This window comes from Sus scrofa, chromosome 7 (genome assembly GCF_054392235.1).
Source record: "Sus scrofa isolate SSC_HxYL_T2T_F1_AM1 chromosome 7, Sscrofa_HxYL_maternal_Yorkshire_Landrace_v2.0, whole genome shotgun sequence".
NCBI classification, from domain to species: domain Eukaryota; kingdom Metazoa; phylum Chordata; class Mammalia; order Artiodactyla; family Suidae; genus Sus; species Sus scrofa.
The window spans coordinates 46,757,116-46,782,073 of NC_139389.1; the positions used below are offsets into that span (position 1 = coordinate 46,757,116).

Consider the following 24,958-nt stretch of genomic DNA (forward strand, 5'->3'; position numbering starts at 1 on the left):
CTTACATACATCTTGTTCTTTTTACATAGCAATTTTATTGGACATACAATTTTTTACTTATTATATAAGTCATGCTTATTTTAGAAATAGAAGGTGCAGGTAACGGTATGTAATTTTATGTCTTTGGCTTAACATTATCAAGCATTTCTCCATGCTTTCCATACATAAACATTGTTTTTGATAATTGCAGTAATATCGCATGATTGGATTCACTTTCATTTATTTAAATGTTCCATAAATGTTGGACATTAGGGTAGTTAGCCATTCTCCCTCCCTCTGTCTGTGGCTATCTTTCTTTCTCTCTTTTTATTGCTGCAACAAATATCTTTTAAGTTTTTTCTGGATTTGGGTTCGTTTCCCAAAATAAATAAATAAAGATTCCCAGAAATGGAATAATTATTTATAAGAGGGTATGCACATTTGTACAGTCCTTTACAGTCCTCAATGCGTGTGGCCAAGTTTGTTTGTTTGTTTGTTTGTTTGTTTTTGCTTTTTAGGGCCACACCTGCAGTGTATGGAGGTTCCCAGGCTAAGGGTCAAATTGGAGCTACAGCTGCGGGCCATAGCCACAGCCACAGCAACGCCAGATCCCAGCTGCATCTGCAACCTACACCACAGCTCATGGCAATGCCAGATCCTTAACCCACTAAGTGAGGCCAGGGATCAAACTCACTACCTCATGGTTCCTAGTTGGATTAATTTCCACTGCACCTCAATGGGAACTCCCCAGATTATTTTTTAAAGGGCTTTTACATTCCCATTTACCTTGAGTTTAGAGAGTGGGGTTGTAGGTTCTGAGGAGCAAGCAGGCTCTTTCTGCTCAGGTGTCTGGGAAGCTTTCTATGGGAGGTGGGACTTGAGATGGGTCTGAAGCCTGGGATGGTGACAAAGAGCAGGAATGGGTTCTAGGTGTCAGGAGTGACAGGCACTGAGGGTGAGAACAAGGCCAGTCCTGGGCCCAATCAGAAGTCCAGTTTGGGAGTTACGGTCATGGCTCAGTGGGTTAAGAACCTGACTAGTATCCATGAGGATGCAGGTTTGATCCCTGGCCTCTTGCTCAGTGGGTTAAGAATTGGGCGTTGCCATGAGCTGTGGTGTAGGTCGCAGACACGGCTCAGATCTGGCGTTGCCGTGGCTGTGGCGTGGGCTGGCAGCTGCAGCTCCAATTCAACCTCCAGCCTGGGAACTTCCATATGTCGCAGGTGCAGCCCTTAAGACAAACAAACAAACAAAACCAGTTTGGTGGAAGTGGTGTGTTATACGGGGCAGTAGAAGGCGATGAGGCTGAAAAATTAGGAGTGAGTCATGGGGACTCCCAAGGCCTGGTGCGGGAGTTTGGACCTTGTATGTGGGTAGCTAGGAGCAGTGGCTTGCTTTTCAGCAGAGGTAAGTGATTGAAGGCCTTCCTGGCCACCCGTGGAACCCTGGTCCCTCCCATCACTTCCCTGTGTTGCCCCTGCAGATGGGAGCAGCCTCCCAGAGTGGGTGACAGACAACGCCGGGACCTTGCACTTCTCCAGGGTGACCCGCGATGACGCCGGCAACTACACTTGCATCGCCTCCAATGGGCTGCAGGGCCAGATCCGTGCCCACGTCCAGCTCACTGTGGCAGGTGCGGCCATGTAGGGTGCTGGGGCCAGGGCTGGCGGGCCCCTTGGGGCAGCGGCCTGCACCTTGCCAGCCCCATTGCTCACTGCCCTCTGCCCCTCGCGGGCTCTTTCCCATCCAGTGTTCATCACCTTCAAGGTGGAGCCAGAGCGCACGACCGTGTACCAGGGCCACACGGCCTTGCTTCGGTGCGAGGCCCAGGGGGACCCCAAGCCGCTCATTCAGTGGAAGGGCAAAGACCGCATCCTGGACCCCACCAAGCTGGGACCCAGGTAAGCTGTCTCCTTCCCACACTTATCCCATGTCTCCTGCAGCCCAGTCTCCTGGGAACTGCCCAAGCGAGCAATACTGGGGCTTCTCTCCTGGCAGGATGCACATCTTCCAGAACGGTTCCCTGGTGATCCATGATGTGGCCCCTGAGGACTCGGGCCGCTACACCTGCATCGCAGGCAACAGCTGCAACATCAAGCACACGGAGGCCCCCCTCTACGTCGTGGGTATGGACCCTGGAGGGGTAGTGGGGCCAGGCTTCTTTCTCATCCTTGTACTCCTCGGTCCCCTGTGCACAGAAGGCACTGAAACCATTTTGGCAGCAGGAACAGAGATTTGGCTGTGTCCCCTCCTTGCTTAGACTTGAGCTGCTACTTAAACGCTGCACATCAGGGATGTGTGTTCCTGTTGCAAGGAGGGGGTGCTCTTGTCCTAAAATGCTTCCTTCTAGTCCCCTCACCCCACCTCCAGGCAGGCGGGGAAGGATCAGGGCAGCATCCACCAGCACAAGGTTCCTTTGTGCCAGAGCCCAGAGGGGATGGATGTCAGGTGGAAAGCCCTGGGTCAGGGACCCGGGGTTTGGGTATGGCCTCTCCTGCCATCCAGTTCTAGGCCCTGGCAGGGATTCCTTCCCCTCCAGGAGCTTGTTTCTCTGTCTGTAAGGTGGCAGTGGTTTAAATGGGAGGTTCTGCTTATTTTATTTTATTTTATTTCATTTCATTTCATTTTTTTTGCTTTCTAGGGCTGCACCCTCGGCATATGGAAGTTCCCAGGTTAGGGGCTGAATCAGAGCTACAGCTGCTGGCCTACACCACAGCCACAGCAACACAAGATCCGAGCCTCATCTGCGACCTACACTGCCACTCATGACAACGCTGGATCCTTAACCCAATGAGCAAGGCCAGGGATCGAACCCTCATCCTCGTGGATCCTAGTCAAGTTCATTCCCGCTGAGCCACGACAGGCACGCTTGGAGGTTCTACTTATAATGAGTACTGTGCAGCGACAGCCTCCTTGGTTGAAACCACTGAGTGTGTGTGACAGTTGGGGGGATGCTGCTCTGGCCTCCTCCTTGAGCCTCTCTCCCTCTTGGCACCTCTTTCTCCCTGGGACCTTTGACCCCTGAAAACCCCTAAACCAGAAGATCCCTTCTTAAAGAAACTGCTCTGTGCTGGGTGCTGGCTGGGATTCTAGACCAGAAGTTCCTTGGAGTTCCCTGGTAGCTCAAAAGGCTAAGGGTCTGGCGTTGTCACTGCTGTGGCTTGGGTCACTGCTGTGGCTCGGGTTCAGTGCCTGGCCTGGGAACTTCTGCATGCTGTGGGCTCAGCAAACAAACAAACAAACAAACAAACCAGAAATTCCCAGATGTAGCTCCTCCAGACTGACAGTATCAAGTCACTTAGAAACCTCATTAACAAACAGTGTGGGAGTTCCCATTGTGGCGCAGCAGAAATGAATCCAGCTAGTATCCATGAAGATGCGGATCTCGATCAGTGGGTCAGGGATCCGGCATTGCTATGAGCTGTGGTGTAGGTCTCAGATGAGGCTCGGATCTGGCGTTGCTATGGCTGTGGCGTAGGCCAGCAGCTGCACCTCCAATTGGACCCGTAGCCTGGAAATTTCCGTATGCCCTGGGTGTGGCCCTTAAAAAAAAAAAAGGGTGGGTTTGTGGTGGTGCGGACAGGTGTTTTCTCATGCGTGTTCTCAGTTGCATGCCTAGCCAGCTTGGGGATCACTGGCCTCACTCAACTCTTGCAGAGTTCCTTCCGGCCTCAGTGGGCCCGGAGGACCTGGCCCTGGTTGAAGCCAGTGATGGTGGTGACCCTCCGGGAGTGGTCAGGCCCTCAAGTGTCTGAGAGTTTGTCGTGGGCGTGGGGTGGGGTTGGGGCTCTGGAAGAGAAGTGGGGCTGGGTTTGCCTCAGCGGCCCCTGCTCACCCCTGTCTGTGTGTGTCTCAGACAAGCCAGTGCCTGAGGAGTCAGAGGGCCCAGGCAGCCCTCCCCCGTACAAGATGATCCAGACCATCGGGCTGTCGGTGGGCGCCGCTGTGGCCTACATCATTGCCGTGCTGGGCCTCATGTTCTACTGCAAGAAGCGCTGCAAGGCCAAGCGGCTTCAGAAGCAGCCCGAGGGCGAGGAGCCGGAGATGGAGTGCCTCAACGGTGAGGGGCCCTGGGAGGGAGGCCCGGTCTGCGCACGGGTGCTGAGCGCCCCCGCGTGGCCGCGGAGGAGAGCGCTGCGGCGCTGAGAGCTGGAGCCAGGGCAGAGCTGCAATCCCCCACCCGCCGCAGGAAACCTGATTCCCAGGGCCTGGGCTTCTGATCAACCTGGCTCAAGTCTCCCTCATTGGAGCCTCTTGGGCCAGGCTCCTGGTTTCCCTGTCTTCTCAGCACTAAACCACAGACGTAATTGAAGTATTATATGGTATTCATGCCGCTTTGCACATCTTGTACCTCCCCACATCCCCATTAGTCTTAGAGTTCCCCCAAGGGCCATCTATCTGCCTGTTCCCCCCCTGCTCCCCTCTCTCTCCTCCGACTGGAGCCCCCCGGGACATTGCTGGACTCCCCCACCAGTTTAGGAGTTCAGGAGCAGAGCCTGGGTCTCCCTTGTTGTGGTTTTCCCTTTGTGCCTGTTTAGAGCTTTGCACATGGGAGATCCTAGGAAAACAAAATCCACATGGTGTCCAGAGACCAGTACTCAGATGAGACTTGTGCGAAGGTTGTCATCCTAAGGGATGCCTGTCTCCGCATCAGTTCGTCGGTTAGACTGTGTGTCGGTTTTGCGTGAACACCAGAATCGGACCCCTTTGGTGGAAGCACTGGACTATGGGAAAGAGCTGCGGTCCCCGTGGTGGCCAGTGTCAGGTCTCATCCTGACTCCCCCCTGCCCCTTTTTCCCAGGCGGACCTTTGCAGAATGGACAGCCCTCAGCAGAGATCCAAGAAGAAGTAGCCTTGACCAGCTTGGGCTCCGGCTCTGCAGCTGCCAACAAACGCCATAGCACAAGTGACAAGATGCACTTCCCTCGGGCCAGCCTGCAGCCCATCACCACACTGGGTATGTGGCCTTGGCCACCGTCACCCCAAGCTCCGGTTGTTTTTTTGTTGTTGTTGTTTTCTTTTTCGTTTCAGGACTTTACTGGCAGCATGTGGAAGTTCCCAGGATAGGGATTGAATTGGAGCTACAGCTGCCAGCCTACCACAGCCACAGCAATGGGGGATCCTTAATCCACGGAGTGAGGCCAAGGATCGAACCTGCATCCTCACAGACACTCTGTTGGGTTCTTAACCCACTGAGCCATAACGGCCACTCCTGGTTCTGTCTTGAGGCTACATTAGCCCTGGCGGCTCTGGAGTCCTTTGAAGCCTCGAGCCTTAGAACAGGAGGGGAGCATCTCGGAGGCCTGGTCTGGCGTGTCCCCATGCCCACATACCACCTCCACAGATTTTGTCATCCCCATGTATTGTTTAGATTGACTCCCCCTCACCTCAGAAAAGAAATTTAATTAAAGTTTTCTTTAGATTGACTCCCCCTCACTTTGGAAAAGAAATTTAACTAAAGTTAGCTTTGTTCTAGGAAAAACTGTGAGACGTCACAAATGTGTGCTAGTTACATTTCTCTAAGCATAGGTTAAAACATGGAACCGAGGAGTTTCTGTCGTGGCTCAGTGGTTAAGGAACCTGACAAGCATCCATGAGGACTCAGATTCAATCCCTGGCCTCACTCAGTGGATTAAGAATCTGGCATTACCGTGAGCTGTGGTGTAGGTCACAGACACAGCTCAGATCCCTCGTTGCTGTGGCTGTGGCATACGCCGTTAGCTACAGTTCCAATTGGACCCTTAGCCTGGGAATCTTCATATGCCGCAGGTGCAGCCCTAAACAGACCAAAAAAAAAAAAGGAACTGAGACTTATTTACAATGAGCCACTTAAAATTCTCGTAGAAACTACCCACTGAAAAATACTATTAATCTAACCCCGTCATTTCCCCATCAGAGACTCAGAAGCTCAGGATGGAAGCAGGAGTGGCTGCTCAGGGTCACACCCTGAGGCCACTGCCCCGTCCAGGTGGCAGTGTGGGGGAGCGGCAGAGACTCCCTACTGTGTGACACAGGCCGGGTACCTCTGCACATCAGGTGAAGGCCGTTGGCCGACTGAGACCTGTGCCCGCAGGGAAAAGCGAGTTTGGGGAGGTGTTCCTGGCGAAGGCGCAGGGCTTGGAGGAGGGGGTGGCAGAGACCCTGGTGCTTGTGAAGAGCCTGCAGAGCCGGGACGAGCAGCAGCAGCTGGACTTCCGGAGAGAGCTGGAGATGTTCGGGAAGCTGAGCCACCCCAATGTGGTGCGGCTCCTGGGGCTGTGCCGGGAGGCCGAGCCCCACTACATGGTGCTGGAGTACGTGGACCTGGTATGCTGTTGGCAGGGGCCCTGGGAGTCTCGGGCAGGGCTGTGCTCTGACCTGGGAGGTGGGGGACACCATGGGAACCTCGTCTCAGGTGGTCTCAGCTGAGACCTTGGGCCGCCTGCTGTCCCCCCAGCTCTCCGACACCCTCGTTCCTGTCTGACAGCCCTGGTCTGGGGGTGGGTCTCAGGCTCTTCTGGCTTCTTCCTCCACCCACTGCATGGATGGCTTCCAGGTCCTCTTCTCTGACTCTAGTTTTCTTTGGCTTGTCATTTTTCTCCCAGGGCTTGTCAGCTCTGGAGAAGAGACTTATCTAGAACCTGGCTTTCCTTTTTGCCCAGCAGCCTGTACCATTTGAGGGACAGTGTTAGCCCAGCCACCAGCCTCCCCCCATCCCCCATTTGTCATGGTACCCAGACCTGCCCCTCGTGCCTCGTTCCTGGGCCATCTGGACCTAATCCCCTTGGTCCTCCAGCCGCTGCTCATCACACCCCCAGCGCAGGGGCAGGAAGGGGGCGGAGCAGTGCAAGTGCTTTTGAGTGCTCTGTGCATGGTTCTGCCCGGTGGCCACTCGTTTTTTTTTCTGTTAGATAATCAACCCCTGGAGGCTGATTATCTAATAGAGGACAGAGCTTTCCTGTCTGGGGTCCGTGAAGACCCTGTGAAAACAGGATCGGGGGCTTCCTCACCCATATGTATATTTTTTTTCTTTTTTCCTTTTTGGCTGCCCCACGGCATATGGAGTTCCCGGGCCAGGGATCAGATCTGAGCCACAGTTGCGACCTACGCCACAGCTGGGGCAACACCAGATCCCTAACCCTCTGTGCCACGCCGCTGTGCCCGGCACTGCAGAGATGCTGCCGATGCCATTGTGCCACAGCAGGACCTCCATCTATGTGTTTTGAACTCCACCTGGACTTTCCCCACAAGGGGCTGGGCTGGGCTGGGGGTTCAGGTCAGGGCTCCTCATCACCCCCACGGCAGGCATCCTGGGAGCATCTGCTGGTTTGATGCTTTGATGATCGCCGGGCTCTGACCTAACAGAGGTGCTTGGTTTTTCCTCAGGGAGACCTCAAACAGTTCCTGAGGATTTCCAAGAGCAAGGATGAAAAATTGAAGTCACAGCCCCTCAGCACAAAGCAGAAGGTGAGAATGGGGATTTCAGGCCCCCAGGGGTGGGCCAGGAGCCAGCACGGTCACCATAGCACAGGTGCACTGATGGAGCTCTGCCTGTGGGCCAGGCCCCATGGCAAGTGCTTCGCCTGTCTTACCTCAGCAGTCACTCTGCAGTTTGTCACTGTCCCCATTGTGGGTGAAGACACAGGTTTAGAGAGGTTAAGCAACTCGTCCCAGTCATGGAGCCTGCAGGTGGCCTCGTGTGGCTGGGTCGCCTTTGTGTAGGAGAGCTGCCCTTTGCCTTGGCCGCCAGAGCAGGAGGTCTGCCCGGAGGCGGGCGCTGGGGTGGAGGAGCTGTGGGCAGCCTGGGCATCTAGGGGCCTGCGGGGCTGGGCGTGGCCCTGAGCGTGTCTTTTCATCCTCCGAGCACAGATGACTCTGCTGGGACAGGCCGCCTTTGTTTCACCCTCGGAGGTTTCCATGCTTTCACTCTTACCTGGGCTGTGGGCTGCCCAGCCTTTCCTTCCGGTTCTTCTCCTGCCTCTGGGCAGAGGGTGATTCCGGGCACAGTGCCCTGGCTGGGGCTCCTGTGGTGGCACAGACCTGGGTTGAAACAGTGAAGAAGGGAAAGCTGGCCTATCGTTCCCATCCACCTGGGACAATGCCGTCCAGGGCCCAGCTCTTCCTGCCCACGGCCTCCTCCCCTCCCCTCCGAAATGGGTCTAATCTGGGATGCCTGCATCCAAGGTGACAGCGAAATCACTGTGTAGCCCATCAAAGCCCAGGGCAGGGAGGTAGGCTGCTGGATCTCCCTTCCAGGTGACTGTTCCTTGCCTGGAGGCTGACCCGGGCTGCAGACTCTGGGGGCAGAGCAGAACGATGTGGCTGGCTGAGCAGGCGAAGGGACCCTGACTGCCCCTGGTCTCTCTGGGGGAGCTGCTCTGTGTCCTTCTGGCCGGCCTTCTCCCATTAGGGCCCAGACAAGGCGAGTGGCCTGGCCCCAGGTCACGGGAGCTGGCCCGGCACCTCTGCTTCCATCTCCGAGAAGCCGCAGGCCTGGCTGCTGTGGCTGTAGATGAGAAGCCACAGGGCAGGATGTGCTTCTCCAGCTGGGTGGGATGTTGGGATCCCAGAGCTCACAACGCAGGACACGCAAGGAGCCAGCGCATCTTCCCCGAGCCAGCCATGGCCCTGAGGGCCCTTGGGAATGTGAGATTGAAACTGCCGGACCCCCTGGGGGCACATAGGATCTGGTGGGAGAGCTTGAGGACAGCATGTGACTGCCAGGTGAGTCAGAAAGCCAGTGAGGGACACCGGGGACGTCCACGTCCTTTAGGTGGACAGTCTGATTAACAAACAGAGAGGGCCTCCTGGTGGAGAAAGCCATTTGAGTTCAGGGGTCAGGGACGGGAAGTAGGTGAATATGGGGAGGGATGGCTTCAGGAGAGAGAGGGAGTCTAGATCCGTTGCTCTGGCTGGGACAGGGACATAGGCGTGACCTGAGGGACTCTCGCTGAAAGTTGTCACCACCTTTGCTGAAGCTCACTCCAGTGCTTTTTTGCCTGAGCATCTTGAACCTGATGGAGGAGCTTCAAAATCTTTGGTTCCACTCTCTCCAGGGACAGTGTTCTGCTTTGAGTGGAGGGGGAAGGTCACTGCCTTAAAACAATTGTAAATTTCTGGACCATTCCTCAGACTTAGGGCGGAATATCTGAGAGTGGTGTCTGAGGACCTGCATTTTTTTTCTTTTTCTTTTTCTTTTTTTTTTCCAGGGCCACATCTGTGGTATTTGGAAGTTCCCAGGCCAGGCGTCAAATCAGAGCTGCAGCTGCAGGCCTACGCCACAGCCACAGCAATGCCAGATCCGAGCCACACCTTCATCCTACATCACAGCTCATGACAATTAACCCATTGAGTGAGGCCAGGGATCGAACCCACATCCTCGTAGTTTGTTACCGCTGAACCACAGGTTCAGCTATTGATTCTTAAGCTCAATAAGGTTTAAGGAGCCCTAGGGTAGGACAGTAGCTTTGTCATGGTTTTTGTTAGGGTCTCCTATAAGAAATGGATTTTAGGAAAGTTCCTGTTGTGGCTCAGCAGTAACGAGCCCGACTAATATCTGTGATGATACAGGTTCAATCCCTGGCCTCACACAGTGGGTTAAGGATCCAGCATTGCTGTGAGCTGTGGTGTAGGTCACAGACTCGGCTTGGATCTGGTGTTGTTGTGGCTGTGGTGTAGGCTGGCAGCTGTAGCTCTGATTCAACCCCTAGCCAGGGAATTTCCGTATGCTGTGGGTGTGGCCCTAAAAAGCAAAAAACAAAAAACAAAACAAAAAAAAAAGGATTTTACATCATGGTTCAGTGCGTACACACACACCTAAAATTAATCTTTCACAATGCAGTATTTCTTATCCTGTTTTTTTTGTTGTTGTTGTTTTGGCTGCACCCATGGCATACAAAAGTTCCTAGGCCAGGGATAAAACCCATGCCATGGCAGTGATCTGAGCCACAGCAATGACAATGCCAGATCCTGAGCCACTGGAGAACTACCCCCACACCCCCATTTTTTAACCGACTGAATTGATTTTGAGACCCATGTGGGTTTTGATCAGTAGTTTGAAAAATACTCCTTTCTGGAGATTTCATGAAATTGAAAATTCTTAGGAAAGATATATTAAAAGGTATAGTTGCTTTCTTGTGGCTAGTAATTTAGTGAGCTGTGGTGCCACTTTATATTCTTAGAATTATATTCTATTCTGGCGGGGGGGATGGAAGGAGAAAAAGTTCAAGGGAGGTGGTATGATAGGTAGGCTGCTCCCTGGCCAGCTAGAGCTGGAACAAGGGTGCCATCCTTGGTGGGGGTGGGCTGGAGGGAGCCCCCGGAGGAGTCTGAGGTAGCAGTGGGATCATGATAGAAATCAAAGACGCGGGCCCTGGGTGTTGGCATAATTGTAGGCGATGCTTGTTAGAGTGGTTGATAAGATGATGGCAATTTTGAAGTCTGAGCATTGTAACCTGTGAATTCTCCACGGACCACCTGCAAGCTACTGCAGCAGCCAGGTGCACCTGTAGACCTCGCTTTGCTTTAAGCAGTCAGGTCTGTTCGGGACAGGAAGCAGCAGCCTGTTCGGGAAGAGCGCGGAAGGTGTCGCTGGGGCTCAGCCAGGACTCCAGCGAGCCCTCGGAGCGTTCACGTTGGCAAGGAGGGGTGGGTCTGCTCTTTACCAAAGCGCAGGTCTTTGTAACTGTTTTTGTAAATGAATCCCGTGGCCATCTGATGGCGGCAAGCCCAGCAGTGAGGAAACACTTAATTGGCTTGGGTGAACACAATTCCCTTTTGCTGTCCTCACTTAGCCAGTATTTCCAGAAGCACTCCTCTCTGGAAAGATAGCAAGTTAGTCACCATGCCAAGTCCTCTCTCTTCTGTTCCCATGACTAGCAGCAGATTGTGTAGCTGGAGAGCCAGAGCAGAGAGGGCAGGCTGGGGAAAAGGCAGAGCTGCTGAGGGCTCATTACAAAAGCCTTTTTCTGAGACAGCTGGGCAAGGCTGGACAGTGCCCGTGGGTTTTGAAGCCTGAAGTAGAGTCCGTCTCTACTTTTTGATGCCCTGTTACCACCAGCAGCACTTGGGGCATTCTGAGGATGGCAGCCTGGGAGCCTCTACTTTTTCTTAGAGATCCAGTGTCGGGCTCTGCACCAGGAGAGGGCTCCGTAATCCTCTTCTCACCCATTACACACATTTGGTTGGAACCTCTCCAGAGATGCTGTGGCTTCATTTTTGATGCAGAACATGCACTGAGGAGATGAGAGTTGCTGGTGAAGCTGCTGGGAGCCAGCCAGGGGTGTTGAAGGGCCAGGCTGTAGCCGGCACCTCCCCCCCACCCCGGGCTCACTCGTGGCCGACAGTGAGGTGACCCAGGAGAGGCAGCTGCAGTGTTAAGAGCCAGGCTTTGGCAAAGCTGAGGATGGGCCCACCTCACAGAGTGCAGGAAGGGGAGTGGCCAGCCTCTTTGGGGCCGGCACACAGTAGGTGCTCAACAAGTGTTCCTGACCCCTTCTCTCTGATTGGGTGGTCTCCTTCTTGCCCTGGGTCAAGTGGCAGCAGCCCCTCTACCGCTGACATTCACCTTTGTTCCTTTTTGAACCTCAGGGACGTAGAACTAGATTAATCATCATCTTGGTTAATCCCTGACCTTATCATATTATCTCATTATTGGTCCACTCATGAGCTGATTCTACTTACTCTTTTTTTTTGGCTGCACTTGCTGGATGTGTAAGTTCCCAGGCCAGGGAACGAACCCGAGCCACAGCAGCGACCCAAGTCACTGCAGTGACAATGCCAGGTCCTTAACCCACTGTACTTTTTTTTGTCTTTTTGCCTTTTCTTGGGCCGCTCCCGCGGCACATGGAGGTTCCCAGACTAGGGGTCTAATCGGAGCTATAGCCACCAGCCTACACCAGAGCCATAGCAACGCAGGATCCGAGCCATGTCTGCAACCTACACCACAGCTCATGGCAACGCCGGATCGTTAACCCACTGAGCAAGGGCAGGGACCGAACCCGCAACCTCATGGTTCCTAGTCAGATTCGTTAACCACTGCACCACGACGGGAACTCCTATTCTTATTTTCTAATGTGCTTATTGGCCGTGTGTTTGTGTCTGTCTGTATGTCTGTGTGTTTGGTTAAGTTTTATTTTGGTATTTCAGACTTGAAAGATGGTAAGGGGAATTCCCTGATAGCCTAGCAGTTAAGGATCTGGGCAGTGTCCTTGCTGTAGCAAGCGTCAATCCCAGGCTGGGGAATTTCTGCGTGCCGAAGGTGAGGCAAAAAAAAAAAAAAAAAAAAAAAAAACTGTAAGAATGATTCATTGAACTCCTACAAACTCTTTTTTTTAAAATTTTTTTATATATATATATATATAAATTTTTTTTTTTTTTTGTCTTTTTGCCATTTCTTGGGCCGCTCACGTGGCATATGGAGGTTCCCAGGCTAGGGGTCGAATCGGAGTTGTAGCTGCCAGCCTACGCCAGAGCCACAGCAACGCGGGATCCGAGCCGTGTCTGCGACCCATACCACAGCTCACAGCAACGCCGGACTCTTAACCCACTGAGCAAGGCCAGGGATTGAACCTGCAACCTCATGGTTCCTAGTCAGATTCGTTAACCACTGCGCCACAACGGGAACTCCCTACAAACTCTTTATCCAGATTCATTTGTTTATGTTTTGTGCCATTGTTTTATTATTCTCTAGTCTGTATATTATTCTTTTTATTTTTGACATTTTAAAATCAGATGTGTGGGAAATGATATCGGGTCTTGGGTCTTGATTAGCCTTTTCTTGATCATTGATGATAACTGGCCATGTTCTTCTCTCCATGATTCTGTATGTGGTGCGTGGCTTTTCCTTTACAGATCCTGCGAATGAGTGTTTTTGCTGGAAGAAACACACCGCTGGCCAATAACTTAAATAATTTTCCATGGGGACCCCTTTGCATTTCTCCTTGCCCTGTTTTTATACAAAAGGAAACACCACATGTCCTGTGAGTCCCTTGGTGTTGCTTCCAAGGTGTGGATAAAACAACAGGGGCCAAGGGCCATTGGTCTTTACAGGCACTCTCCTAGGGCTCTGATTGTACTTCTGTTTGGCACAGCTCACCTGCCGCCAGGTGGTGGCGCCCTTGTGCAGGTGAGAGCGCCCTTGCAGACTGCCCTCCCTCTGGGAGCCTGCTTTTGCCATCCTTGTTATTTTCCATCAGCACCCAGTTGTATGTGGAGTAGAGTAGATGCAATTAATGTTTATTCAGTGCATTGATGTATATTTTCAAGTGGTAATATATCTTAATTGTAATTACATTTACTATGTTATATGATGTGTTGTGTATAATATAATCATGTGGCTCAAAATTTTTTAAAAGGTATCAGTGAACATTCCCCCCAATGCTCTTACATTTTGAGAAATAGCTTTGCATTATTTTGTATCTTAGAGAAACTCATGCTTGTGTACACTCATAGCAGCACTGTTCTTTTTTTTGTTTTTTAACTTTTTTGTTTTTTCTCTTTTTACAGCCACACCTGTGGCATATGGAAATTCCCAGGCTAGGTGTGCAGCTGCCAGCCTACACCACAGCCACAGCCATACCGGATCCAAGCTGCATCTGCAACCTACCCCACAGCTTACAGCAATACCAGATCCTTAACCCACTGAGTGACACCAGGGATTGAAATCACATCCTTATGGGCACTATGTTGGGTTCTTAACCCACTGAGCCACAATGGGAACTCCCCCCCCCTTTTTTTTTTAGCCCTATCCTTGGCATATGGAAGTTCCCCGGCCAGGGATCAAACCCATGTGGCAGTTGTGACCTATGCCATAGCTTCAGCAATGCCAGATCCTTAACCCACTATGCCACTGATAACCATCAGAATTAGAAGTAGTAAATAATGATGTAATTATGATGAAAAAGCTCAATGCAGTGATACCCCCCCAAAAGAATGAATCTCACAATGTTGAGTGAAAGAATCAAGGCACAAAAGAATATGCTTTTGTATGCTTCCAGCCTTAACTGGTTCAAAACCAGGCAAAACTGGGAGTTCCCGTCGTGGCGCAGTGGTTAACGAATCCGACTAGGAACCATGAGGTTGTGGGTTTGGTCCCTGCCCTTGCTCAGTGGGTTAACGATCCGGCGTTGCCGTGAGCTGTGGTGTAGGTTGCAGACGCGGCTCGGATCCCGCGTTGCTGTGGCTCTGGCGTAGGCCGGTGGCTACAGCTCCGATTCGACCCCTAGCTTGGGAATCCCCATATGCCGCGGGAGCGGCCCAAGAAATAGCAACAACAACAAAAAGACAAAAAGACAAAAGACAAAAAAAAAAAAAAAAAACAGGCAAAACTGAATTGTACTGTTTACGAACATGTGTAAGTGGTAAAACTATACCGAACAGCCAAGGAATTGTTATCATTGTAAAAGTTGGGATGGTGATGTCCTCTGGAGGAGAGGGAGAATTCATGATGGGGAAGGAGCCAGTGGGAGTTTCTGGGGGGCCAGCCTTGTTGGGTTTTGTTTTTTTAACTTGACAGCTGTTACCTGGGTGTGGCCATGACCCCAGGTAATATTCATGACATGTATTTTAAGAACTTTTCTATATGTAATTCACATTAAAAATACAAACCCAAAGTTTCCCTACCTTCTCTCTCTGGCCTTTAGTTCCCCTCCTCAGAGGCAGCGTGTGTGTGTGTGTGTGTGTGTGTGTGTGTGTGTTTATTTTCACTCACACAGTTTATATATGGATATATGATTTTTTTTAAAATGAAATGGCAACTAGTAGAAACTATGTAACTATGAAGTAAAAAAAAAAAAAGGCGGGGGTGTTCCCTTTGTGGCTCAGTGGTTAACGAAACTGACTAGGATCTGTGAGGATGAAGATTCAATCCTTGGCCTCACTCAGTGGGTTAAGGATCCAGCATTGCCGCGAGCTGTAGTGTAGGTCGCAGATGCAGCTCAGATCCTGCGTTGCGCTGGCTGTGGTGTAGGCTAGCAGCTACAGCTCCGATTCGACCCCTAGCCGGGAACTTCCATGTGCTGTAGGTGCGGCCCTACCCTAAAAAAAAAAAAAAAAAAAAGTGCAGCCCTTGAAGACGGTGAGCTCTGCTTACTGCCTAGATATTTTTCACTCTGCAAGTGGTTACGCTGTGTTCTCCCCACCCCACCTGCCACTCGCTTAATCTTGTACCTGCTGTGCCTCGAAGTGGCACCAAGCACTTTATTCCATTCCATTCAGTTCTTCCAACCACCCAGCGCAGCAGGTCCTGTTGGTTGCATTTTATAGAGAGGGAAACAGGCTGTTGAGCCTTTGCTCTGGGGCTGCCTAAGCATCACCTTGATGGCACATTGATGGCACCGTGTCAAGGACAGCCCCCTGGTCACCTGGTCCTAGGCTCTTCCGACAGGCCCCTTTCTCTTTCCAGGTGGCCCTGTGTGCCCAGGTGGCCCTGGGCATGGAGCACCTGTCCAACAACCGCTTTGTGCACAAGGACTTGGCCGCTCGCAATTGCCTGGTCAGCGCTCAGAGACAGGTGAAGGTGTCGGCCCTGGGGCTCAGCAAGGACGTGTATAACAGGTAGAGGGCCCGGGTGGGGTGGGCTGGGGCCAGAGCACGCACACAGCTCAGAGGCTGGGGAGGGGAGAGTTCTTAGTTCGAAGCCAGAGAGAGAACCTTCCTGCCCTCTCCCATGGAGGCGGTAGGCATCCCAGCCAGTGGACCACGGCTCCCTGGTGTTTATCCATTTTCTCCAGTGATAAAAAAAAAATTATAAACCTTTTTCAGAGTAACTTGTCAGGGAGTTCCCGTTTGGTTCAGTTGGTTAAAGATCTGGCATTGTCACGGCTGTGGCTCAGATCTCTGCTGTGGCGCAGGTTTGATTCCTGGCCTGGGAATTTCCACAAGCTGCAGGTGAGGCTAAGAAAAAAAAAAAAAACTAGTCAGACTTTATAACAGTTTATATATAATTTAACAATTCATATGGTTCCCACTGTAACTTCCTAAATTCAGTAATTGTTATTTTGAAGACTTAAAGCTCAGCACCCACGGCCAGAGATCACTCTGGAATACACCTTACATTGACTCTGGGAACTTCCCCTCAAGTCATCCCAGTTCTGACTCACCCGTGTTCGTCCAACTGTTGTCTTAGTCATGATTGATTTATTACTAGTAAAGCTCTTCATGATTTATTTCCACTTAACATGTTCATTTTTCACACTTTTTTTTTTTTCTCTTTAGGGCCACACTGGCGTCATATGGAGGTTCCCAGACTAGGGGTCAAATCAGAGCTACAGCTGCTGGCTTACACCACAGGCACAGCAGTGCCAGATCCCAGCCTCATCTGCAACCTACACTGCAGCCCATGGCAATGCCGGATCCCCAACCCACTGAGGATCAAACCTGCATCCTCATGGGTACTAGGCGGTTTTGTCACCTCTGAGCTATAATGGGTACTCCCATTTTAAACAAATTACTCTCATTACTTTTAAACTAATAAAGTATGTGTGGTTCTTAGCTTCTTCTTCTTCTTCTTCTTTTTTTTTTTTTTTTTGTCTTTTTGCCTTTTCTAGGGCCGCTCTTGCAGCATATGGAGGTTCCCAGGCTAGGGGTCTAGTTGGAGCTGTAGCCATCGACCTACGCCAGAGCCACAGCAACACAGGATCTGAGCCACATCTGCGACCTACACCACAGCTCACAGCAACGCCGGATCCTTAACCCACTGAGCGAGGCCAGGGATCGAACCTGCAACCTCATGGTTCCTAGTCAGATTCGTTAACCACTAAGCCACAACGGGAACTCCTGTATGGTTATTAGCTTTTTAAAAATTTTCAACATTTAGGCAAAGATGGATTCCTTCCCCCTCCCCCCTTTTCTTTTTTGGCCACCCCGCAGCATATGGAGGATCTTTAACCCACTGTGCTGGGCCAGGGATTGAATCTGTGTCCTAGCTCTCTCAAGATGCCACTGATCCCATTGCACCACAGCAGGAATTCCCAAAGTTGGATTCTTAGGGGAATTTAACCACCAGACCCCATGTGGATGTGTCCTGATTTCATGCAGTATAGCCCCCTCCTCCAAGCATAAATGTTTCCAATTTCTTAACACGCCTTGGTCTAGAAAAGCTGGACTCTAGTGTGAATATGAGATGCAGAGCTTGGATGAAGTTGGGATTCCAGGCTATGCCCCTCACCCCCCACCCCCCGCCTGTGTGTCCTTTCATCCTGCAGTGAGTACTACCACTTCCGCCAGGCCTGGGTACCACTGCGCTGGATGTCCCCTGAGGCTATCCTGGAGGGCGACTTCTCCACCAAATCTGATGTCTGGGCCTTCGGTGTGCTGATGTGGGAAGTGTTCACCCACGGGGAGATGCCCCATGACGGGCAGGCAGACGATGAAGTGCTGGCAGGTGGGCAGCTGTATTTCTGTGGGACAATTCCAAATGTTGTCTAGGTGGATGGCTTGCCGAGGGTCCCTGGGCCAGTTCAGCCTACCTCCCCTCAGGGCTGCCATTACCAGCTACGTGGAGAGGGCCACTCCAGCCATTAGATGACTGGAACACCATCATCCTGGTGGGTGAAAAGCCCTCGCCCGCAGGGCTCACTTCAGCCACTCTGATGCTGCTTATTGACCCTACTTCAGCGCCTGGCGTTGGCTGCTTCTTGTGCTGCGTGGACCCTGCCCCCACCAGCCACAGAGGGGTGTTCGCTTCTTTTGGTTCCAAGATATTTGCCATAAACTCCTTCTTTTTTATTTTTATTTTTATGTTTATTTTCCCACTGTACAGCAAGGGAATCAAGTTATCCTTACATGGATACATTACAATTACATTTTTTTCCCCACCCTTTGTTCTGTTGCAACATGAGTATCTAGACAAAGTTCTCAATGCTATTCAGCAGGATCTCCTTGTAAATCTATTCTAAGTTCTGTCTGATATATAAACTCTTTCTTAAGTCCTGCTCCCCAGCACTGGCCAGCACCCTCACCTCCGAGTCTCCCTCACGTGGCCACCTGCGGGAATGGCAGGCTCCACAGATTATTGGACGGGAGTGGTTAACTGTTTTGACAAGACCCTCTTCCCACCATCCTTCTGCAGATTTGCAGGCTGGGAAGGCCAGACTCCCGCAGCCTGAGGGCTGCCCCTCCAAGCTCTACCGGCTGATGCAGCGCTGCTGGGCCCTCAGCCCCAAGGACCGGCCCTCCTTCAGCGAGATCGCCAACGCCCTGGGAGACAGCTCTGCGGACAGCAAGCCGTGAGGAGAGAGCCCAGGCAGGCTGTGCCTCAGGATGGCGTGGGCAGAGGAGGACCTCCTGAGGGGTGCCCGCAGCATGATGGGCAAGAATCCCGTCCTCCCGGGCCCCAGGGGCCCCGCCCTGGCACCGCAGGCACTGCTGAGGTCTGGCAGGGCCTGGGCTTTCTCCTTTTTCCTCACCCTCTGCCCTCGGGGAGGTGGATTCAGACCCAGACTGGGTGACTGGGGCCTCGGGCTGAGCAGCTTTCTCTGCCACCCTTTTCCCCATCAGGGACAGTGTGGGTGCCTCAGGTAACTCCAGTTTCTGGCCTGGGTCTCCTCCCCATGACCAGGTCCAGTTCGCCACTCACCTGCCAACTTCATCCAGGGCGGGCTAGGCTGGAGGTGAGCTGGGTTGGGTATAGGTCCTTAATCTACTCAAGTTCCTGGATCGTTCTGGCCCACGGGGCCCACTCTGGGATCTGCACTAGGATCACGGAGGACCCAGCCAGTGCGTCCTCCGTGCGTGGACTTGTACCCTCCCACTCCGACCCAGACCCATGCCCCCTCCCTACCCTTCTCTCCTTTTCTCATCCTAAGTGCCTGGCAGATGAAGGAGTTTTCAGGAGCTTTTGACACTATATAACCCGCCCCTTTTGTATGCACCGCGGGGCGGCTTTTGTATGTAATTGCAGCGTGGGGTGGGAGGGCCTGGGAGGTAGGGGTGGGTCCTGGAGGAGATGGGAGAGTGGGCCGCCTCTGCCTCACACCTTTATTGATGTTCTTGTTGTTTGTTTTTGGGTTTTGTTTTTTTTTTTTGGTTTTTTTTTTTTTACACTCGCTGCTCTCAATAAAGAAGCCTTTTTTACAGCCCGCTTCTGATGTCCATTCCTTACCATTGCCCAGAATGATGTGCCTTCTTCCCTCACTTAGCAGAAGGGGCCACGTGCCTTCCTAGAGTCTGGAGGGGCTGGACCTTCCGCTGGCTCGTGGAGCAGTTGAGGATGTGGGCCTGGAGGAGGCGAGGCCACCTCCTGTTTCCTGTGACCCTGATGCCAGCGAATTATTCTCCACTGGCTGGCCTGGTGCTCCGGCTCAGGTGGAAGCACAAGGAGGTGACTAGTTAGAGGAGGACTGAGGACTTAACTGATACAGTCATGTCTCTGAATCCCTTGAAGACTAAGAGGGTGATGGAAATAATGGGACTGAACAAAGATGCGCTTAATGCCACACGCGCCAGGGCTCTCAGCCCTCTGCTGGTTTCGTTCCTTCCTCTTCGTTAGCCAGACCTCGTGTCATCAGCTGTCCTCTCTGCCTTATAGTAACTTGAGCACAGTTCCCCTCACCTCTGGAATTGCTTTAGTTCTTTCTGTTCCTCACCAGATTTCTTAGTCATGAACATACCAGCTAATGTTTATGAAATACTCGCTCTGGGAGTTCCTGCTATGGCAGCTGTGGCTCAAATTCAGTCCCTGGCCTGGGAACTTCCATATGCTGTGGGTGCAGCCCCAAAAACCCCCCAAAAAACCAAAAAGCACCTCATTCTGTACCTGTCACTTTGCTGAGCACCTAAGGTGAATTATCTCATTGAGTTTCTGCCACTACTCTTTTAGCCAGATCTCATTGTTCGCATTTCACAGATTAGGAAATCAAGGCTTTTTTTTTTTTTTTTTGAAACTGAAGCTTAGGGAGGCCAGGTTGTTTCCCCAATGTTGCACAACTGGTAAGTGAGCCTCTCTTGTAGATATACAGTATGGTATGTCCCTCAGGTGTGTCGGAGTGAAAAAAAAAAAATCAACTAGGAACAATTTCTTGGGAATTCTCATTGAAATGAATCCGACTAGGAACTATGAGGTTGCAGATTCGATCCCTGGCCTCACTCAGGGGGTTAAGGATCTGCTGTTGCCATGAGCTGCGGTGTAGTTCACTGATGTAGCTCGGATCCTGCATTGCTGTGTCTCTGGTGTAGGCCAGCAGCTGTAGCTCTGATTGGACTCCTAGCCTGGGAATCTCCATATGCTGCAGATGCAGCCCTAAAAAGCAAAAGAAACACAACAATTTCTCTAGAGCAATGCCTTTCAAACTGGGTTGTAACCAGTATTTTTAAAAAATGAAACATGGAGTTCCCTTTGTGGCTCAGTGGGTTAGTGTCTGTGAGGATACGAGTTCTATCCCTGGCTCAGTGGATGTTGGCTGTGGCTGTGTCAGAGGCCAGCAGCTGCAGCTCCAATTCCACCCCTAGCATAGAAACTTCCATATGCTGCAGGTGCAGCCGTAAAAAGAAAAAAAATTTTTTTTAATTGAAAAATAAAAAAATAAATGAAATACAATAAAAACTATCAAAGTAGACGGTATACCTTAAGGGTAGATAATTGTTTTGCAAAATTTTGTTATATTTGATATGTATTTGTGTATGTTAGCTTATATATTAGTTATTTGAGTGCTGCTACTGCATAACAACCCCAAAAATCTCGGTCACTTACAACAACCATTTATTTTTCTCACTCACAGATCTGCAAGTTGGTCTTGGCTGGACTTAGCTGATTCACCCGGGCTCGGCAGCAGACCATGGGTCTGTCTTGGGTCTAATCTGCCGGCCCCAGAGCAATGCTCTAGTTCTAGAGCACAAGAAGTCCAGCCAGATCTTGTCAGCACATTTAAAAGCATAAGTTGGAGTTCCCATCATGGCTGAGAGGAGACAAATCTGACTAGTATCCATGAGGATACACGTTCGATCCCTGTCCTCACTCGGGTTAAGGATCCTGCGTTGCCATGAGCCATGGTGTAGGTCATAGACACGGCTTGGATCTGGCTTTGCTGTGGTTGTGGTGTGGACTGGCAGCTGCAGCTTGGATTTGACCCCTAGCCTCAGAACCTCCATATGCCTCGGATGGGGCCCTAAAAAGACAACAAAGTAAATAAATAAAAGCAGCAGTGTATTAACATTTTATGAGCCAAAGTAAGTATCATGTCAACACCCAATATCAGGAGTTCCCTGGTGGCTCAGGGGGTTAAGGATCCAGCATTGTCACTGCTATGGCGAGGGTTGCTGCTATGGCAAGGGTTCAATCCCTGGCCTGGGAACCTCTGCATGCCATGGGCATGGCCAAAAAAAACCAAACCAAAACAAAAACAAAACACTAATATCAGCACCTGCAGGATGTGAGAGCGAAGGATGTGGCTGTCTAATTCTAACACAAGGTGTGAAAATTAGGAGCTATAATCCAGTTCACCCCAAGTTGCAATGTAAAAATGATTTCCTGCTGTGGGTTGTGTCCAGAAGTATTGCAAGGCACTGCTCTAGAAGGTCATTAGTCACTAAGCCTCTTCTCACTCCTGGTCTTCCTCAACCACTCTGTGGTGGCTGACGCTGCTGGCCCCATCTGCCTTTTTGACTCTCCTCTCTTGCCTTTGATGATGGTATGCCGCGTCCACCTTCTCTGACCAGCCCTCCCCAGCCCTGGTTGTGGCTTCCTTCTCCTGCCTGCCCCAGAGATGGCTATCCTCCTGGATTCTGTCCCTGGCTGCCTTCTCTCAACCTTCTCAGCCTTGGCAATCACATCTTACCTTGGGTGGTTTCACTGGCCCTTCCGTGCGGACAGTTCCCAAAGCGTTAGCTCCAATTCCAGCCTCTACCTCAAGCTTCAGACTCACACTCCCCTTCTTTTGCAGAATATTTCCCTCCACCTGTTTTCCTAGACCCAAACTGAATTCATCTCTCTTCCAAACCTGCTCCTCCAGCCATGTTCCCTGTTTGCATTATTGGTACTACTGTTTGGAGAACAGCCATCCTTGGAATCCTGTACTGTCATGAGCCCTCATCCCTGTGCACCCCCCCCCCCCACTGCAGCCCGTCACCAAAATCCCTTTATTGTACCTCTGCCCTGTTTCTATTTTGCTCAATTTTTTGGGCTGTGCCCTCAGCATCTAGAAGTCTCCAGGCCAGGGATTGAACCTGAGCCACAGCAGTGACCTGAGCCACAGCAGTGACAACGCTGGATCTTTAACTACTAGGCCACCAGGGAACCCCTGCTTAATTTTAAGGGAGAAGAAGTTTGCACAAAAGTAATACTGATCAACTGGGAATTTGGGGTTAATGAATGCAAACTATTGCTTTTGGAATGGATAAGCAATGAGATCCTGCTGTATAGCCCTGGGGACTATGTCTAGTCACTTATGATGGAGCATGATAATGTGAGAAAAAGGAATGTATATGTGTATGTGTGACTGGGTCCCCTTGCTGTACAGTAGAAAATTGACAGAACACTGTAAACCAGCTATAATGGAAAAACATAAAAATAATTTAAAAAACAAAAACAAACCACTGATCCAAAAAATGTAGAGGGAGGTCCCATTGTGGCTCATCAGTAATGAATCTGACTAGCTTGCATCCACGAGGACACGGGTCCAGTCCTTGGCCTTGCTCAGTGGGTTAAGGATCTGGTATTGCCGAGAGCTGTGGTGTGGATCGCAGATGCGGCTCCCATTCCACCTCTAGCCAGGAACTTCCATATGCCTTGGGTGAGGTCAAAAAAAAAAAAAAAAAGAAGCGATACTGATCCTGATTGTGGAAGCAGTTAAATGGCACAGACTTATATAAAGAAAAAGACACATTTCTGTAGTCCCGAAACCCCACTCTCCAGGGGTGAGCACCATTTGTGTTTGAAGTGTGGCTCTCCCGACTCGGCCCTGGGCGCCCTGACTCCTGGCCTTTCCATTTTCTCAAAGGCTGCCGTCACCACTGAGACCTCTTCTATGTGAAGTTAAGGATCCCTTTGTAAAGGTTAATCCCCAGTGAAAACACTTTGAGTGTTATTATTATTATTGGTGATAGCAATATTTTAAAGCTACCTTAATTTTTGTTCTGATATTATTTGGGTGATAAAAATAAGGGGAAAGGAGTTCCCCTTGTGGCTCAGCAGTAATGAACTATTATCCATAAGGACGTGAGTTGGATCCCTGGCCTCGATCAGTGGGTTAAGGATCTGGCGTTGCCGTGAGCTGCAGTGTAGGTCGCAGACATGGCTTGGATCTGGGGTTGCTGTGTCTGTGTGGCTGTGGTGTAGGCCAATAGCTAGAGCTTCAATTCAACCCCTAGCCTGGGAACTTCCATATGCCATGGGTAGGGCCCTAACAAAAAACAAAAAACAAATGGGAAAGAAATATAAGTCTGGGTGGGAATAATGTATGCTGGTATCTGGCTGGAATTCATTTGCTCTTCTGGAGGTCCTTCAGGATCTGAGTGGACATGACAGGGCTACTGCCATTGAGGCCTTATCGGAGAAGCCCCAAACACATTCCAGAGAGGCCAGGCAGGGGTCTTATCTGAGTTTAGGGGGCTGTGCCGAGTCTACAGTGAACCTGAGAGCAGAGCCTTCAACCCTGCTCCAGGCTATCATGCTCCTGTGGGGACATGGCCCTGGGGCTGCAAAAACTTCCAACTATTTTGAGAGGTCAGATTTTGATGTAAAATTTACTGATTTTAAAATAGTCTAGTTGTGCTCTGGTACAACAGGATCGGCAGCAACTTGTAAGTGCTGGGACTCAGGTTCAATCCCTGGCCCAGAATAGTAGGTTAAGGATCTGGTGTTGCCACATCTCACCCTGGGCCCCCTTCCCTGTGGGCATAGCAGACAGCAGTTGTGCTCTGCCGAGTGGGATGCCAAACTAAGGGCTGTCCACCCTGTATGCATCTAAACTAGGTGTCTCAGGAGTTCCCGTCGTGGCTCAGTGGTTGATGAATCTGACTAGGAACCATGAGGTTTCGGGTTCAATCCCTGGCCTCGCTCAGTGAGCTGTGGTGTAGGTCGCAGACATGGCTTGGATCCCACATGGTTATGGCTGTGGCGTAGGCCAGTGGCGACAGCTCCAATTAGACTCCTAGCTTGGGAAACTCCACATGCCGCTGGTGCGGCCTTACAAAAGACAAAAAGACAAAATAAATAAATAAATAAATTAGGTGTCTCAGACTGAAAGCTCTTTTGAAGCCAGGCGAGAAGGAATCCCCATGGCTGTGGTTGCAAGACGGTGCTGCTCACACAAATCCCTAGCAACCATTTGTGGCCCCTGAAGCCCGTCTGGAACCTATTTATCTATTTGACCTGTTCTTCCTCTTGAGCTAACACATTCCATATGTTGAACTACCTGTTGTGCAGAGTAAATTAGGAAAAGGAGAAAAAAAAAGAAAAACTCTTAAAAAACTGTTGGGAAATGGAGAAGAGGAGGGCTTTTAGTTCTTGCATTTAGGAGGTTGATGAACAAGCCCGTGTTTTTCATATATACTTACATATACACACATATCTCACAAATCATACACAGTTCATTTCAGTATTTTGCAAAGTCTTTGGATTGTGATTCACAGTGAGAAATGCAGTTGGGGAGTTCCTGCTATGGCACAACAGAATTGGCAGCATCTTGGGAGCACTGGGACGCAGGTTCAATCCCTAGCCTGGCCCAGTGGGTTGAAGATCTGGCATTGCTGCAGCTGTGGCTTAGGTAGTGACTGCGGCTTGGATCTGAAACCTGGCCCAGAAATTCCACATGCCACAGGGTGACCAAAAATGGAAAAACAAAACAAAAACAAGAAATGAGGTTGACATTGTCCTCCAATACATGCACATTGAATCAATGAGATCAATAGGGAATTCCCTGGTGGCCTAGCAGTTAAGGATTCAGTGTCATCACTGCTGTGGCTCCGGTTTAATCCCTGGCCTGGACTGTCTCCCACCATGGGCATGGCCAAAAAAAAAATTTTATGTGAAATTGACAGTAAACCACCCTCTTGACATACAAAA

General features: G+C 50.9%; 1 protein-coding gene and 1 long non-coding RNA gene across 7 annotated transcripts in view; both read left to right on the forward strand.

The window, feature by feature from the left end:
- Nucleotides 1-19,038, forward strand: part of PTK7 (protein tyrosine kinase 7 (inactive)) — a 69,685-nt gene extending 50,647 nt beyond the window's left edge. For 2 of the 6 annotated variants that reach the window (XM_084968165.1, XM_005666019.4), the window contains 10 exons: nucleotides 1,463-1,612; nucleotides 1,730-1,880; nucleotides 1,978-2,105; nucleotides 3,836-4,039; nucleotides 4,781-4,936; nucleotides 6,053-6,285; nucleotides 7,345-7,425; nucleotides 15,362-15,513; nucleotides 17,163-17,341; nucleotides 18,029-19,038. In XM_084968165.1, coding sequence (XP_084824291.1) covers nucleotides 1,463-1,612; nucleotides 1,730-1,880; nucleotides 1,978-2,105; nucleotides 3,836-4,039; nucleotides 4,781-4,936; nucleotides 6,053-6,285; nucleotides 7,345-7,425; nucleotides 15,362-15,513; nucleotides 17,163-17,341; nucleotides 18,029-18,189 — 1,595 coding nt within the window. In that variant the 3' untranslated portion in view covers nucleotides 18,190-19,038. Of the gene's footprint in view, nucleotides 1-1,462; nucleotides 1,613-1,729; nucleotides 1,881-1,977; nucleotides 3,246-3,462; nucleotides 4,040-4,780; nucleotides 4,937-6,052; nucleotides 6,286-7,344; nucleotides 10,606-11,906; nucleotides 12,251-15,361; nucleotides 15,514-17,162; nucleotides 17,342-18,028 lie in introns of those variants that run through there. The other 4 variants (XR_014810177.1, XR_014810174.1, XR_014810175.1 and 1 more) reach the window with 4 other exon arrangements.
- LOC146401553 (uncharacterized) overlaps nucleotides 1-24,958 on the forward strand; it is an 838,561-nt gene that overhangs the window by 235,144 nt on the left and 578,459 nt on the right. The gene's annotated exons all lie outside the window — the stretch shown is intronic.